Genomic DNA, 14311 nt, shown 5'->3' on the forward strand with positions numbered 1-14311 from the left:
CAAAGAAGATCCTACTTCCTTGGTTGCTCAGCTGGATGCAAAATACTATCTTCTCCTATCAGCAGGGTGCAAACAAACCACTATATTTTTCCAATGGCTCAGTTGGGCGCAAACAAATTCTATCATCCAGTAGCCCTGGACGCCGGAAGCAAACAACTTACATAAAGTGTGAAGGAAGGGAGGAAACCAGGACATTAAAGAAGGCTAGGATAAAGTCTTTGCAGTCCAGAGAATTCCTTCTGCACTGTGGAACAGTTTGTTGTGCATATGCAAGACGGATGTGCAAGAACTTCGCAAGAGGAAAAGCAGGTTGCGTCCAGAGAATCTGTACCGTGTAAAGACGCTTACTTCACACAGCTAATAGTGGACACGATTTGTGAAAGGGTTTGCAGATCCATTTTTCTCCCCATTCATTCCTTCATTTCTCCCTTGATTGTTATCTAGTCAATGAGTGAGCTTTGTTGCTGTTTAGTCGTTTAGTCGTGTCCGACTCTTCGTGACCCCATGGACCAGAGCACGCCAGGCACTCCTGTCTTCCACTGCCTCACGCAGTTTGGTCAGACTCATGTTTGTAGCTTCGAGAACATTGTCCAACCATCTCGTCCTCTGTCGTCCCCTTCTCCTTGTGCCCTCCATCTTTCCCAACATCAGGGTCTTCTCCAGGGAGTCGTCTCTTCTCATGAGGTGTCCAAAATATTGGAGCCTCAGATTCAGGATCTGTCCTTCCAGTGAGCACTCAGGGCTGATTTCCTTCAGAATGGAGAGGTTTGATCTTCTTGCAGTCCATGGGACTCTTAAGAGTCTCCTCCAACACCATAATTCAAATGCATCAATTCTTCAGTGATCAGCCTTCTTTATGGTCCAGCTCTCACTTCCATACATCACTACTGGGAAAACCATGGCTTTAACTATACGGACCTTTGTTGGCAAGGTGATGTCTCTGCTTTTTAAAATGCTGTCGAGGTTTGCCATCGCCTTTCTCCCAAGGAGCAGGCATCTTTTAATTTTGTGACTGCTGTCACCATCTTCAGTGATCATGGAGCCCAAGAAAGTAAAATCTTTCACTACCTCCATTTCTTCCCCTTCTATTTGCCAGGAGGTGATGGTACCAGTGGCAATAATCTTAATTTTTTTGATGTTGAACTTCAGACCATATTTTGCGCTCTCCTCTTTCACCCTCATTAAAAGGTTCTTTAATTCCTCCTCACTTTCTGCCATTAAGGTTGTGTCATCTTCATATCTGAGGTTGTTGATATTTCTTCCGGCAATCTTAATTCCAGTTTGGGATTCATCCAGCCCAGCCTTTCGCATGATGAATTCTGCATATAAGTTAAATAAGCAGGGAGACAACATACAGCCTTGTCCTACTCCTTTCCCAATTTTGAACCAATCAGTTGTTCCATATCCAGTTCTAACTGTAGCTTCTTGTCCCACATAGAGATTTCTCAGGAGACAGATGAGGTGATCAGGCACTCCCATTTCTTTAAGAACTTGCCATAGTTTGCTGTGGTCGACACAGTCAAAGGCTTTTGCATAGTCAATGAAGCAGAAGTAGATAATCACGCAGCTAATAGTGGACATGATTTGTGAAAGGGTTTGCACATCCAGTTTTCTCCCCATTCATTGCTCCCTTGATTGTTATCTAGTCAGAGACTGGGCTTACTTTAAACAGATTCCAGAGGAAAGGTTTGGTCTGTCTTTTTAAATGGAGGAGCATTCAAATATGCAACCCACATGTTCCCACTGAAGCAGGGCAGTCCAATAACTTCTTTGCCACATGACTCTTCTGATTGTGGAAACTGAGTCCTGTATACCTGAAGGAGCGTCTCCACCCCCATCGTTCAGCCCGGACACTGAGATCCAGCACTGAGGGCCGTCTGGCGGTTCCCTCATTGCGAGAAGTGAGGCTACAGGGAACCAGGTAGAGGGCCTTCTCGGTAGTGGCGCCCGCCCTGTGGAACGCCCTCCCATCAGATGTCAAAGAGATAAACAACTACCTGACATTCAGAAGACATCTTAAGGCAGCCCTGCTCAGGGAAGTTTTTAATGTGTAACGCTGTACTGTTTTTAACACTGATTGGGAGCCGCCCAGAGTGGCTGGGGAAACTCAGCCAGATGGGTGGGGTATAAATAAATTATTATTATTATTATTATTATTATTATTATTATTATTATTATTAGACCTGACTGGCCCACTAATTCCTACCAGCAAAGCACCTGTCCAAGTCCTGATTTGCTATTTGGCTTGATTTAATTGCATTTTAGGTGCCGAAGATAGGAAGGAAGAATAGGAACACTTTTAGTTATTTTCGTTTCCTAAAAAAAGTTTTCATAATACCCCACCTTTTTTAAGGCAAAAAAACAAACAAAAAAACCCATTTGCTAATGTGTTGTTTTCCGATCCGTGTAATCGGGTGGTTTATTGTCTGTTTAAATGGCAACAATGCCGACTTACCAGCAGGCACCACAGATTTCTTAATTCCGCCTCTGACCTCAGGCTTCAAAACAAAATTTTCCCGTTGCCAGTTTCCGTGTTTATCTGTTAAACGACAGACGTGGTTTTGACAAAGCCAGAGTAAACCCTGGTAAGCCTTCGCTCCATTGTAGCTATTTCCCAGCAAATAACGCGGTGGGGAAAATGGAATGTATTTCAGAGATGTGCTTAGTATTGGTCTTGCTCTTGTTAGAGCACTGGGTATTAATATATCGGCGTACAACAGCAGCCAGGGACCTGTTATTTGCTTAACGGAAAGCATACGAAACGTAAGGGAAGTTATTGTGATGGTCAGATTAGCAGCCGGGAGCAAACTACGTGTGATTCATCCGTCACATGTGGTGTTCATCTGTCTGCCCTACCCATGTTAAAACATGGGGTTTCTTCTTTGTGAATCTCTGCATGTGGGGATGAATGCCTTTTCTATTCCTTGCTACTTTTGGGACAAGAGGGTTGGAGTGATGCAGCTCAAGACACAAGGCACAGTATAATTATTATTATTATTATTATTATTATTATTATTATTATTATTATTATTATTTATTTATACCCCGCCCATCTGGCTGGGTTTCCCCAGCCACTCTGGGCGGCTTCCAAAAGAATATTAAAATACTGTGATACATCAAACATTAAAAGCTTCCCTAAACAGGGCTGCCTTCAGATGTCTTCTAAAAGTCTGGTAGTTGTTGTTCTCTTTGACATCTGGTGGGAGGGCGTTCCACAGGGCTGGTGCCACTACCGAGAAGGCCCTCTGCCTGGTTCCCTGTAACTTGGCTTCTCGCACTGAGGGAACCGCCAGAAGGCCCTTGGCGCTGGACCTCAGTGTCCGGGTAGAACGATGGGGGTGGAGGCGCTCCTTCAGGTATACTGGGCCGAGGCCATTTAGAGCTTTAAAGGTCAGCACCAACACTTTGAATTGTGCTCGGAAACATACTGGGAGCCAATGCATGTCTTTCAGGACTGGTGTTATGTGGTCCCGGCGGCCACTCCTAGTCACCAGTCTGGCTGCCGCATTCTGGATTAATTGCAGTTTCCGGGTCACCTTCAAAGGTAGCCCCACGTAGAGCGCATTGCAGTAGTCCAAGCGGGAGATAACCAGAGCATGCACCACTCTGGCGAGGCAGTCCGCAGGCAGATAGGGTATTCACATGCAGCACAGAAAGCAGGGTTGAGAAGAGCCTGCAGTGGTCATACTTTGTCGCAAGAGTTCCCCCCATTTCCTGCTCACCTGTGTGGGGTGTTTCGCCTTGGCAGCCCCAGCCGTTGGAGTAGACCAGTGGTCCTCAAACTTGTTTTCTACGGGCTGCAGTTTCAGAATTAAAATTTGCTCGCACCACACCAAGAAAACATTGGAAAACAAAAGGAAAACAACTCCTGGGTGCGCTTGATTTATCACATAGAACACAGCTACTTTATAATAGGAACATGGGTCATCCTTAAAGTATAAAATAATGCAGCTACATAAGAACATGAATTATAAGTGAGCCTCTTATATATGTACCATATAAACTCAATGAGAGGTGAGAGCTTGCTCTTGCTGGATATTCTCATTTATGTTATGTCTAATTTGAAACAAAAAAGCCCCCTCTCATCTCCTTGTTAGCACACAAAAGCCTTTCTCTTTCATGATCTTTCATACTTGTCAGAATTTTTTTTGAAAATATATCTATCCATATTCTGCAAATTTTATGTGTTGGTGTAGATAGATGATAGGTAGAAAGATAGATAAGATAGATTAGATGATAGATAGATAAAGATGATCAATAGATAGATAGATGATAGATAGATGATAGACAGATAGATAGATAGATAGATAGATAGATAGATAGATAGATGATAGATAGATAGATAGATAGATAGATAGATAGACAGACAGACAGATAGATAGATAGATATAGATGATAGATAGATAGATGATAGATAGATAGATAGATAGATAGATAGATAGATAGATAGATAGATAGATAGATAGAAGTGTTCCTTTGATTGTCCTTGAATCTTCCTACCACACCCTTTGAGAATGACTGGAATAGAGCACGGTACAGTGGTACCTCAGGTTACAGACGCTTCAGGTTACAGACTCCGCTAACCCAGAAATAGTACCTCAGGTTAAGAACTTTGCTTCAGGATGAGAACAGAAATCGCGCAGCGGCGGCGCAAGGCCCATTAGCTAAAGTGGTGCTTCAGGTTAAGAACAGTTTCAGGTTAAGAACGGACCTCCAGAACGAATTAAGTTCCTAACCTGAGGTACCACTGTATAGGATTTCGTCCCAAGTCTCTTTCAGTGGGACGTACTCAAAAGAAAGTGAACAGAGTGTTGTAGCTTTAGATGCCCTCGAATCTTTGCAACTTGGTAGGTGGTATGGGGCAGGAATTTACAGAGTGGATGCCAGCATGGCAGTAACACTTATGCACTTCAAGGGTTGAGGACTTACACATAAGGTAAAGTAAAGGGACCCCTGACCATTAGGTCCAGTCGTGACCGACTCTGGGGTTGCGGCGCTCATCTCGCTTTATTGGCCAAGGGAGCCGACGTACAGCTTCCGGGTCATGTGGCCAGCATGACTAAGCCGCTTCTGGCGAACCAGAGCAGCTCACGTAAACGCCGTTTACCTTCCCGCCGGAGCGGTACCTATTTATCTACTTGCACTTTGACGTGCTTTCGAACTGCTAGGTTGGCAGGAGCAGGGACTGAGCAACAGGAGCTCGCCCCGTTGCAGGGATTCGAACCGCCGACCTTCTGATCAGCAAGTCCTAAGCTCTGTGGTTTAACCCACAGCGCCACCCGCATCCCACATGCATACATGCATAATTTTGTCCACCTGCCACCTTTCCACAGTTCAAACCATGTTCAAACACAGAGAAAACAGATAACTGCAACATAAACAAAACATTTAAAAATGCACAACCAAACTGAACCATTTCCACATAAATTGCACAATCGAAAATAAAGATGAAAAAACAAAAGCAACAAACTTCCGCTGAAAAACAGCACACCAGTATAGTCGATTGAGCTTGCACATCACAGTGGAAGCAGTTAGGACTGCCCTTAGTTTGCCTGTTAAGGCAAAGGAAATGCAAAGGACAAAAGCCTCTTCAGGCATCCCTCCAAATGTGGGCAGCCTTTTACATTAAGTCTCCCATTTAGTGGAGGATAAAAAATATTTTTTAAAAAACCCCTATATGCCTGCAGGGGGATGGAATGGTGAATTCACTGAGTTCTTTTCTAATGTCCAAAATTCTCCCCTGCCAGAATGAGAGCTTTTGGGCTGCTACTGCTGTTATTATTTTTTAATGTTCACATCGCAGCATCTTACATTTGACTATTTCCAAGCCCAAAGCTTGAGTAAGGCAGCGCAATAATTGAAGATTCCTCCTTTCCCCTTGAACTGGGATCCACCTTCAAGTGAGGAGAGGGCAAAAGAGGTGATTGTCTTCTAACACTTTCACCCCCCAGACTGTAATAATAATTATTTGTTTATTTGTTTATACCCCGCCCATCTGGCTGAGTTTCCCCAGCCACTCTGGGCAGCTCCCAACAGAATAATAATAATAATAAAGCAATAAAACATCAGACATTGAAAAATTCCCTAAACAGGGCTGCCTTCAGATGTCTTCTAAAAGTCAAGTAGTTGTTTATTTCCTTGACATCTGATGGGAGGGCGTTCCACAGGGCAGGCGCCACTACCGAGAAGGCCCTCTGCCTGGTTCCCTGTAGCTTCTCGCAGGAGTTAGGTTAGGAAGGAAGTTGTGCCCCTCCATGGGCAGAACCAAGATACTGTATTTTTCGCTCCATAAGATGCACCTTTTTCTTCCTAAAAAGTAAGGGGAAATGTCTGTGCGTCTTATGGAGCGAATGCGTGGTCCCTGGAGCCGAATTGCCCAGGGGCAAAAATCAGATCATGCTCTCTCTTTTTTTGAAAGAGGGAAGTAGGTGTTGAAACAAAGCCGCTAATGGGCAAGCAATTGGGGAGGGAGATAAGGGACGCTAACAATAAAGGAGGCTGCCTGGGAGGGGGGAGGTAAAGACAGCGAACTTGGAAGGAGAGGAGGAGAGAAATTAGAAGAAAAGGAGGAGCAAAAAAACTGCTCCAGCTAAGGAAAAGACACTAAGGCAAACAAGAGGGAAGGGAGTGTTGAAAGGAAGCAGCTGATCGGCAAGTGATCGGGGAGAGAGATAAGGGATGCTAGCAATAAAGGAGGCTGCCTGGGAGGGGGGAGGTAAAAGCCCATGGATCCTCAGGATTTTTGCATTGGGTCACCCCAAATTCACCATCAGATCACATAGCATGTCCATGGCTACAGCCTGCACCCAAAAAACCACACATCCACTATTACGTGGGGCCGCAATGGCACAAAAGTGTGGTTACAAAGCACGGATCCACATGGATCCTCAGGATTTTTTGCATCGGGCTACCCCAAACTCACCGTAAAATCACATGTCTGTGGCCACAGCATGAACCACAAAAATCATACACCCACTGTTTCATTCAGAATATTTTTTTCTTGTTTTCCTCTGAAAACTACGTGTGTCTTATGGTCAGGTGCGTCTTATGGAGCGAAAAATACGATCGGATGGATGGGAGAGGGCAAAAGGAAATCAAGGATTACAGATGTGCAGGCCTAAGGAAAATTAGAGGAGGAGTTTAAACAGTTTTTCATTTTTTCAGTGGGGGGGGCGGACTTGAGGGTTAAAAAAATAAAAAAATTGAACTGTTTTCTCCTTTAGAGAAAATGCTTTTAAGACAGGATTTTAAAATTTTTGTTCAGCTGCACTTTACCCTGTCAAAATGGGGAAACTGTTGACATGCTTAGCTCCTGCTCTGCGACTTCTCAAAGCCATTTGGTTCATCACTGTGGGAACAGGAAGCTGGATTTGAGGGGGTCCAGGTTTGGGGCTGCAGGCTTCTCTCACATTTTTATAATTCATTTCATGATCTTGAAGTACTGAGTGTATGTCTAGAATTGGTAAGACAATAACTGTCACATATATTTCAATTTCCCCTAACATTTCTATTCCATTTCTCGTTACTGGGGGAGAATGGGAGGGGGGAATTGTACATTCGCCGGGCTTCAAAATCTTTAGCCAAATTTCACCTACATATTTTGGAAATATATTGGAAGAATGAGGGTCTTCTGCAAAGTATTTCAGCCTGGAAGTAAAATGAGAAATGCCCCTTGTTTTTTGTTTATCAAGATAATTAAAAAAAATATTCATCTGTGAGATAAAAAAATTGCTGCTTTGACTGCCTCTGCACAACAGGTGTGCTGAGTCTCTTAGGGCGACTTTACATACTACGTGTTAATTTGTGAGTGCTAATGTTTGTGTCGAAGAAAACACATAACTAAGCAATTTATGAATGGTGGCTTTGGTTTCATTTTCTGTGTGGGGATACTGATATATATGTATCCAATTCCTGATACGCAAACCTGGAATAATACACGTTTGCTGCTTCTCCCGTATTACATGGCACGCTCTTCTTCTGATAATCATACTCAGGTTGCAATAAGTATATTATGTCATTGCCATGTTCTGTTATGCAAAGAGGGGGTCCTCTCTCTAGACCAGGCACCCCCAAACTCGGCCCTCCAGATGTTTTGGGACTACAACTCCCATCATCCCTAGCTAACCGGACCAGTGGTCAGGGGTGATGGGAACTGTAGTCCCAAAACAGCTGGAGGGCTGAGTTTGGGGATGCCTGCTGTAGACTTTCCTACAGCTTGACAACAAAAAAAGTCCTTGTTTTAGGAATATGGAAGGCTGCTTGAAGTCCTTCAAAGCTAAATCGGAGTCTGCATTTACAAGAATTTTTTTTTTTTTTGTCAGAATTAACTATTTTTTAGGGGCAAAATCCACTTTTTAAAAAGTTTACATATTCTGTGCTTTAATGTGATGCTTCGCTCAGCTATAACAATAGCAGTGGGTCAGGTCTTGGTTGATTATCCAAACCTGGCTTTGACCTCAAAGGTACATAAATACTTAGGAGCACCATAGCGCAGTTCAGGCATCAAGTACCCATAGGTACCGATTGTGTGAAGGCTCTGTCTGGAATGTGCCTGCCTAGATGCTGATGTGCACGCCAGCCATGCCCCCTAAGCAACAAGGGATGAAACTCAGTCCTGATATGTAAAGGGAATTGGGGTTGCTTGTGCATAGAGGGTACTGATGCTCTAGGCAACGTTCCCTGGCTAAACCTTTCCCTGGCTGAACAGCCCTTTCTCCGTGGCTGTGTCAGTCGCTGGCAGAATCCGTCAGTGGGCGTTTCCTGAACTTCTTCCAACATAAAAACTCCTTGACACCAAGTCTCCGCCTAGACTCCCTGCGCGGAAGTCTTCTGCGCAGAGTGGGCGTGGCCAGCGGAGGTCCTGGACCCTCCCCGCTGGTCTCTGTGGAAGAGTCCTGGAGCTCTCTCTCCGAGGTCCTTCCCTGCTCCCCTTTCTCCCAGGTGTCACGCTGATTTCCTTCCCCAAAGGAAGTGTTCTCTCTCCCTCTGCTGGTCCCTTCTCCCGCATCGTTGGGGAGCCTTACCTCCACTCTTGGCTCCGATGGCAGTTCCCTGACATGATACATCCATCTGTATGCATCTAGACTACTTCCATGAGGACACGAACTCTGATCAATCAGGAACCGTCTCCTGTGCACATAAGAAACTTGTATCAGTCATGCCTTAGCTGGAGTTGTGGCCAACTCATGCATTGTCATCCAGGAAGGAAGCTTGACCCACACATCTGTGAGAGCCCACGGATATGTTCTTACTAAAGAGGGCTGGTGAATTCGTGTTGCTAGGAGGGATTTATTTAATGCTTGCATCTGCATTAGGGTGCTAAACACACCTTTCTTCTCTCCCCCCCCCCCCCCGTTTCTTTTCTTTTACACAGGGACGCATCTGCAGAAAAGCTGGGAAATCAAAAAAGTCCTTCAGCCGCAAGGAAGCCGAAGCAACATTTAAGAGCTTGGTGAAGACCCATGAAAAATACGGGTGGGTGACCCCCCCTGTGTCCGATGGCTGATGCTACGTGCAACCCGCCCATCAGACGCTAAACAAAACAACACGACAACGATGAAGTACTCTTTTGACATTTCCTCAATGCTGTACACCACATCCATCCTTTTTCTACTTCAGCTTCTGTTAGATATCATGAATGTCATGGAGACGTCCAAATTATTTATGAACAGATCTGTTTACAGAGGGAGGGAGGGGAAATGTTGTATAGGATTATATTTTGAAACTGGCAAATGATCGGTTGATCATTAACAAGTCACTTTAGCGCAGATGTTGAGATTGTATCACTTGCCCCCTTCCCCACCCCACCCTCTTCTTCCATCTGAGCCACACTTGTCGCCTGCTTCTACCCCCCCCCCGCCCTCCCCCCCCCCATGGCACAGCAAAACCAACCGGGCGGTTCTGGAAATTCCATCCATCGTTGCTTAGTTCATTTCCATGTAAAACGAAGCAGTTAATATTTAAATAAGGAAGCAGTGCATTGCAGAGCCATGTTTGCTGTGCTGTTTTTAATCTATGTTTTCAAGCAGGTCAACCTAACTTGAAGATGTGTTTTCTTTTCTGTGGAGCTGTGGTCTGCTGTGGCTAAATTTTAGACCTCATTTGTGCTCTGTAATATGACCTTCGGTTCATTAAAAAAAAGAAAAAAAGAAATTCTAGCAAAGACAGACGCTCTAGTGTTAAAAACAAAAAAAGCAAAAGCACTCAGTTGGTCAAAATGTGCTAGCTATGGTGATATTGTGGTGTGCTGTTGTTCACCAATAAAAGCAATGTGATCATATGAAGGCTTTGACACCAGATGAACCCCAGTCAAGGGGCTGTGAGGAGCCAAATGGTTTTCCTCTTCCCAATAGGACAAGGTACTTTTGGAACAGTGTATTTAACTGTCCGCTTCTGCAACGATTGAACAAGAAAGTTAGACAAGATGCAGAAGAGTTAAGCTTAAGTGTATGGTATTAGGTTTGAAATGATGGTCCAAGTACAAAAGCAAAGTCCGATTTTTAAGACCTAAGGCATTTCTGTGACTATTTATATGCCTGGATTTCCCTACCCACCCAACATAATAGATAAGTACTTTTGAGTCCCATGTCAGAGAGAATCAGTTAACATATAAATGTGCAGCAGGGTCACTAAGAATTCACATTCCCTCTTCTATCAAACAAGTTTTTAAGACTTCATATAATGTTCCTAAGAATACAAAGGGTGAAGTTTGAAATGTGGAACCCAAATGGAGAATTGTGTTGGACACATTCTAAATAAAATCAAGCAAACGATTTAATTGCCTCAAGATTTAAGTCATTCTGTTTGCAGGACTACTGTGTAACGCTAGAAATCTCACAGATATATTACATTATGAATACCTTCACAGCATTTTTGGTAAAGAACCTAGGAAGTTATTGATCGTGAAAGGCGTTGAAAAGAAAAATTGCAACACGCTCCCAAGCATATTGACTCAGAAGTAAGTCCTGCTATGTTCAGTGTGACTTGCTGCTTAGTAAGGATGCTGAGGACAGAGGGCTCTTAAGAAGTTTTCCGTCATAGAGAAGACCAGGCTTTAAAGACATCTGCACGAGAAAGCGAAATGCTCATGTATAAGGCGTTTGGTAGCAACGATTACAACAAACCAGTCACAAGCCACCTTTGAAGAGTATTATTTTCCTTGCACATCTAATGGTTTTCCCATTAGGGAAACTTGCATAACGAAGGTGCTTCATTTTGTCCAAGTTCCAGAAGAGCTAGTGATTGTGTATCGGAAGCATTTTACTGGCCTGAACAAAATTTTACCTTCTTTGCTGATTCCCAGAAATGGAGGGCGCAAAGGCAGACGACAAACCAGAAAATGTTTTTTTTCCTGTTTGTGTGCATGTGTGAGCTGTCCTAGTGCATATGATTGCACAAAAGCATCATAAGGGTGTCTGCAATTTCCATTTACTTGGGTGCACTGTGAAAGCTGAGTGAAGTGACTACAAACACAATTTGGACGTGAGTTTGGACACACTGCTTCTAGGCCTTTGTTTGAATGACTTCTTTCAGGGGTTGGAAGGGGGACTTTCAACGTACTTGGCAATCTTTCTTGACAAAACTGCATGCCCTCATATAACGGAAATAAAAACATAATGTAAAACAGGTGCTCCCCTTTTCTATCCCCGATTCGGAGACCTTCCTTTCACACAGAAGCACAGAGAAATATGTAAAGGATACTGTAATGAGTATGGGTTGCTCGTGCGTAAGTTGCCGCCTCTCCAGGCTATGTTGCCTTGTTAAACCTTTCTGTCTGGGCAGCCCTTCACTTCGTGGCTGCCTCAGTCGCTAGCAGAATCCGTCAGTGGGCGTTTCTTAAACCTTTTCCAACATAAAAGTTGCTTGACGCCAAGTCTCCTCCTACTCTCCCTGCGCGGAAGTCTTCTGCGCAGCGAGGGCGTGGGTAGCAGAGGACCCGTGCTCTCCCCGCTGGTGTCCAGTGAAGAGTCCTGGAGCCCTCTCGCTGATTCCCCCATCAGCCCCCCTTTATCCCTGGTGTTGCGCTGATTTGCTTCCCCATCTGTTGAGCTGCCTCTCTGCCTGCTGGGCCCTTCTCCAGCATCATTTGAGAGCCTTCCCTCCACCTCTAGCTCCGATGTCAGTTCCCTGACAGATACATATCGCAGAAAAGGTCAGGCTCATGGCATCAATCTGAGAGAGGGTGGCCCTTATGCCCTAGTCAACCGTTTTGCCAGACCTCTGACTCTGACCCAAATTCTTTGGGTTTGGGGTTGGCCAAAGACCCTGTCTCCAAGCCTCTGGACTCACTAATCGTTCTGTGGACCACATGCCAAAGCTGACATGGTCCCAACCAGAAATGGAAATACAAGATTAAAATACAATTAAAATATTGAAACATTAAACTATTAAAATGCAGCCTCATCACAGGAGGAGAAAGGAAAAAGAAAGAGGGGGAGGGAATCAAATTGGCTCCAAGCCAAAGGCCAGGCGGAACAACTCTGTCTTACAGGCCATGCGGAAAGAAATCAGATCCTGCAGGGCCCTGGTCTCATGAGGCAGAGCGTTCCACCAGGCTGGAGCCAGTGTTGAAAAGTCCCTGGCTCTGGTTGAAGCTAATCTAACTTCCTTAGGACCCGGGACCACTAGGGTGTTGCTATTTATGGACCTTGAGGCTCTCCGTGGGGCATACCGGGAGAGGTGGTCCTGTAGGTACGAGGGTCCTAGGCCGTGAAGGGCTTTAAAGGTCAAAGCTAGCCCTTAAATCTGACCCTGTACTCCACCGGGAGCCAGTGTACCTTGAAAAGCACTGGGTGAATATGCTCCCATGGCAGAGACCCCGTGAGGAGCCTCGCTGCAGCATTCTGCACCCGCTGGAGTTTATGGGACAGCTTCAAGGGCAGCCCCGCGTAGAGTGAATTACAGTAGTCAAGCCTGGAGATGACCGTCGCATGGATCACTGTGGCCAGGTTGGGGCGGGAAAGGTAAGGGGATGGTAAGGTAAGATGAAGAGACACTGCATTCCTCCACCAAATCATTTCTCAACTTGCCTCCACTGTTGTACCATTACATTACCTCACCTCCATCCATTTGGTCTGGAAAGAGAGGAGGAAGAAGAGTATTATGATGGCAGCAAGGGATGTTTGCAAGCAGAGCCCTGTGTCTCCAGTGGCAAGCTCGACAGCAGCTTGCCATCCTTAGTGGCAATGCAAACCATAGTGGTAGCAGCTGGAACAGGGTGCTGGCAGCAGATGTTGGCACCGTAATTGTGCACCAGTTGATGGGGGCACAGCTTGAGTCTGTCCAGCAGAGAGATCAAGATGTGCATGGGTGTGTATGCATGGGTGGGAATGCGTGGTGTGTATATGCGCAGGTGGAGAAGTATGCATAGATGCATGGATAAATTAGTGTGTGCATGCGTGCATATGCTCAGTGTATATCTGATGCATGAGGCCAAACACACAAGTGTCACAATGGAAAATAGATCCTGCACTTTTGTTTTAGTTGTATTTCACCCCATTTCATTGAATAGCATATTCTTGAAAATACTAGAATAATGAGAGAGACCCGTGACTTCTAAATGTAAACTCTGCGCTTTATACACCAGAGATAGAAAATGAAAGGAACTGAAAAACTTGAAAAAAAGCTTTCCAGCTTTTTAACATGTTAATATATTCCTCAGCTGTACATGCATGTTTTCAAATATTTCACACTATTTCACAACACAGAAGGTTGAGGAGTCTAAAGTGACGGTGGAGTAAGAGGCTGTCTTGTACAAAGGTTTTGCTATGCTGTTGTAAGAGTAATACGCTTGGCAAATTTCTAGTTTTGACCAAATACCTAAAGATGTTCTGTTTTCTGAAACTCTAGAAAGTATTTTTTAAATATTGGATGTGAGCCGGGCCGCAGGGAGGCCTGTTCTCAAAGCTGTGTGCTACACCAGCCTACCTATTGTCTGCAAAGAAAGGCGTCACATATACCGTGATACATGCAAAGGCCTCCACACAATGGGGAACTTGGTTTTTGTGGGTTTCCTGATTGCACATAAGCCTTCATGCATGCAGCTGTACATGTGAAGGCTCTATTTTGCACACGTCCATGTCAACACGAAAACAGTAGGGTGTGCTACAGCGGGGGGGCGGGCTAGTGGGGGCAGTCCTACTCCCACATCATGCATTGAGTCAATGCATGAGTTTGAATGCATGGAGCTGGTGTTATCACACTGTCCCAGCCGTTATTTTCTGGTGCATCGGTGCGAACTGCTCCAGCCCTTGCCAGACTTCATGATTTAGCTTCCAGAAAATAAATGCACCACCAAGTGAGTGAGCGGATG

At 44.8% G+C, this 14311-nt stretch overlaps 1 protein-coding gene across 1 annotated transcript in view; it reads left to right on the forward strand.

The window, feature by feature from the left end:
- The window catches only part of UBE2QL1 (ubiquitin conjugating enzyme E2 QL1), a 31245-nt gene extending 20473 nt beyond the window's left edge, over nt 1-10772 (forward strand). The window contains exon 2 of the mRNA XM_083519655.1: nt 9374-10772. Coding sequence (XP_083375781.1) covers nt 9374-9505 — 132 coding nt within the window. The 3' untranslated portion in view covers nt 9506-10772. The remainder of the gene's footprint in view (nt 1-9373) is intronic.
- The last annotated feature ends 3539 nt before the right edge of the window (nt 10773-14311 follow it).

The sequence above is a fragment of the Podarcis liolepis genome (assembly GCF_965112155.1).
Source record: "Podarcis liolepis genome assembly, chromosome: 8".
NCBI classification, from domain to species: domain Eukaryota; kingdom Metazoa; phylum Chordata; class Lepidosauria; order Squamata; family Lacertidae; genus Podarcis; species Podarcis liolepis.